General features: G+C 42.9%; 1 protein-coding gene across 1 annotated transcript in view; it reads left to right on the top strand. All coding sequences in view use genetic code 11, as the record gives it.

Annotated features, from left to right (window-relative positions):
* EGR_10836 (hypothetical protein) overlaps positions 1-2,707 on the top strand; it is a gene marked incomplete at both ends in the record, with an annotated part of 4,099 nt that overhangs the window by 403 nt on the left and 989 nt on the right. The window contains 2 exons of the mRNA XM_024500085.1: positions 56-152; positions 2,176-2,262. Of these exons, the coding sequence (XP_024345500.1) occupies positions 56-152; positions 2,176-2,262 (184 nt within the window). The remainder of the gene's footprint in view (positions 1-55; positions 153-2,175; positions 2,263-2,707) is intronic.

The following is a 2,707-nucleotide window of genomic DNA, read 5'->3' as shown; positions in this document are numbered from 1 at the left end:
TGACACCCGCTGCATCATTAGAGCACCGGCTTGGTTGGGCTTTGATTCTTTACAGGAGATTATTTTGCATCTCATGATACTCGCCTTCAGCATATCGTACTTGAAGGCCTTTCCCACTGCCGTCTTTCCTGCTTTCCCACGGACCTCATTGGGTAAGGTATTCAAAGCGGGATTAGTGTTTATTGACTTCGCAACGCTTGTTGAATTTGAAATGCTGCACTATAAAACTTTGTTAAAATAGCTGTTTGAGGACATTTTCTTAAACACACCTTTCTGTCTGTGGTGGTGAATTTTCCATAAAGGAATGTGGTCTTCAATTGCAGGAAATTGACTCCGCCTTGATAACGCTACCTTGAATGAATTCATCCTTCGAGTTGGGGTGAAAATGCCTGCCTTAACTAAACTACCAGAAAGCTAGTGCTCAATTCGGGAGCAGCGTGTTGGTTTAAACCTCAAACCATGGTAATTAAGCGGGACAGTAGAGTGCTGATAACCACTGTTAAACTGCTTGCACGATTTTCGTATTCAAAGCACTCACGGTTGTATGCAGTCCTTTTCCTCCGCAGCTCAATGATCCCTTTGTCACTAGACAATGCGTTCAGCATCCACTAAGAAGTAGTAGAACTCCTTTGCTGTGATTTTGATTGATTGATGAGGCATCGGGACTTCTTACTGGTGGCTTGTAGTGCAGCAGATTCCTACACGTACTTGCTCTTTTAAGTTGCGCAGTGTTTACATGCCTCATTTTTTGTCAAGGTAGGGAATTTATCGTTACAACTCCATTCTATGCGTTACAGTTATTTTGATTTGAGAAGTTTAGCCTGTTATTCTTTCAATTGACTGCATTTTTTGCTGCCTCTACTGGAATATTAATTCAACTGTTTTGTAGATGCCTCAATGTTCTTTTGATGTACAGTAAAGTGGCAGATTTATTTGTAATTACTCGTTAGTAAAATCTACTTTGTCAAATCCGCGGGTTCGGGTTTTGGGTAATTTTTGATAAGAAACTCCATTAATCACCACCCCTTTATGCATGCAAGGCATATTTTGCACCACACTAGTGCTTGTTGCCAATGCATCGCGCTTTGTCAAGCACTGTTCTGCGTTGTTTTCGTACCACAGTGGTTCCTTTATGCAGCTGGTCGTAGAGTGTGGACTCCCAGTGTTTTCTGTCGTCCCTTTAGAGACATTTGCCCTTAAGGCCGATTCTGTGAGGTGTTTATCGTCGAGACCCTGATATTGGAATGGCGGGTGTGCTTTGCAGGGGCGCAATGTCGTGGCATGATTGACACACCTATTTTATTCGCAGTGGCTCGGCAACTACTAGATAATTGTGGGTTTTGGGGACTTCGTCTCCTGCCTGGTGTCACGGCTCCACGGTCAGAGGTCATACATGATTTTCGCTCGTGATTCAGTCGCGGTGGTGTGGAAACTGTTGGATAATCGCGAGTTTTGGAGAAGTTGGCACCTTACCTTGGCTTCGGCAACATGATCAACACGTAGGGGTGCGTTCCACTAGTCCTGGTCATGACAATGATTGGCTCGTTGGCTTTGCGCGTATATGCGTGTACATATATAAAGATGGGATGCATTTTCAGTGTATCAATGCGTAACTAAGTCTACCCTCCTGGACATTGTGGTGGTTGAGGCTGATATGGACGGAGAGTGGGAAGTGCGGAGTTTTATTTTATACCCTACCAGTGCTTCAAGCGTTGCTTTTTTCAGTCATTTTTTCTTTAGGACCGGTGGTATTGTTAATAATCGTGGCAACAAAGGCTGTGCGTGAGATAGGATTCGTTAATTTTGGCCTTCTGTTTACCATTCTACCGGTTCCGGATTTATTTCCTTAAAAATTATTCTGGTTTTCCTCAGTGCATAGGTGAGGCAGCTCATCTTTATTTAATTCTGATTTTGTTGTGCAACATGCTTATTTGGAACCCATGGCGTCAGATACTTCTTCTTGGAGACAGGTGGAAATAGTGGACCTTCTTTTTCACCTCAGAATTTTCAATGTGTATTCTTATTTTGCCTTAATACTCCCCCCTCGGTGGGTGCGTAAGGCAGTACTTTCTTTACGCATGTGGCAGCAAAGTGTGTATTCTGAGATGTTTCCTTCAGCCGTTGAGTCTAAATTTCACATTGCTTCCTCTCATCAGTACTTCATTTTTAATTCAGATGCATGGTGTGTTTGGCTGGACGTGGATTCCTCTATGCCTTCAAGGCAGTGGCGTTCTTTATTCCATTTCTTCAGTGCCACAACAGGTAGGCATATGTAAGGCAGTTCCCTTGAAAATCCTGAAGGCAAAGTCTGAGTAGGTTATCCAAAAGTGAAGATGGGAGCTACTTTTTGCAGTCTTGCCATTGTTAACTTCTCTTAACATAAGGTACTGCTTGTCTGTAATACTAGTCCATCGCCGTAAGTGTTTCGTAGATACTGCCACAAAACCAGCCCCTCTTGTAGGCTGAATTATTGCCGTGATAAGTCGTGGCTGTGTGTAAATGAATTCAGTGACTTTGTTGAATTACTTTGCTATTATTTTCAAAGGCGTTAGTTCATCTGCACTGAACGTGGCATCGTACTTCAAGGAGTCAGGGACTGCCTTATCTGAGGCGACTTGCAATTCACCTTCTAGAGATTGCGACTTACTTGAACGTGATTTTATTTTCCCATGTTGATGTAATAAATGCCATCAACAATATAATTGCC

Source organism: Echinococcus granulosus (assembly GCF_000524195.1).
Source record: "Echinococcus granulosus chromosome Unknown EG_S00280, whole genome shotgun sequence".
In the NCBI taxonomy this organism is placed as follows: Eukaryota; Metazoa; Platyhelminthes; class Cestoda; order Cyclophyllidea; family Taeniidae; genus Echinococcus; species Echinococcus granulosus.
This window is presented reverse-complemented; position numbering and strand designations above follow the sequence as displayed.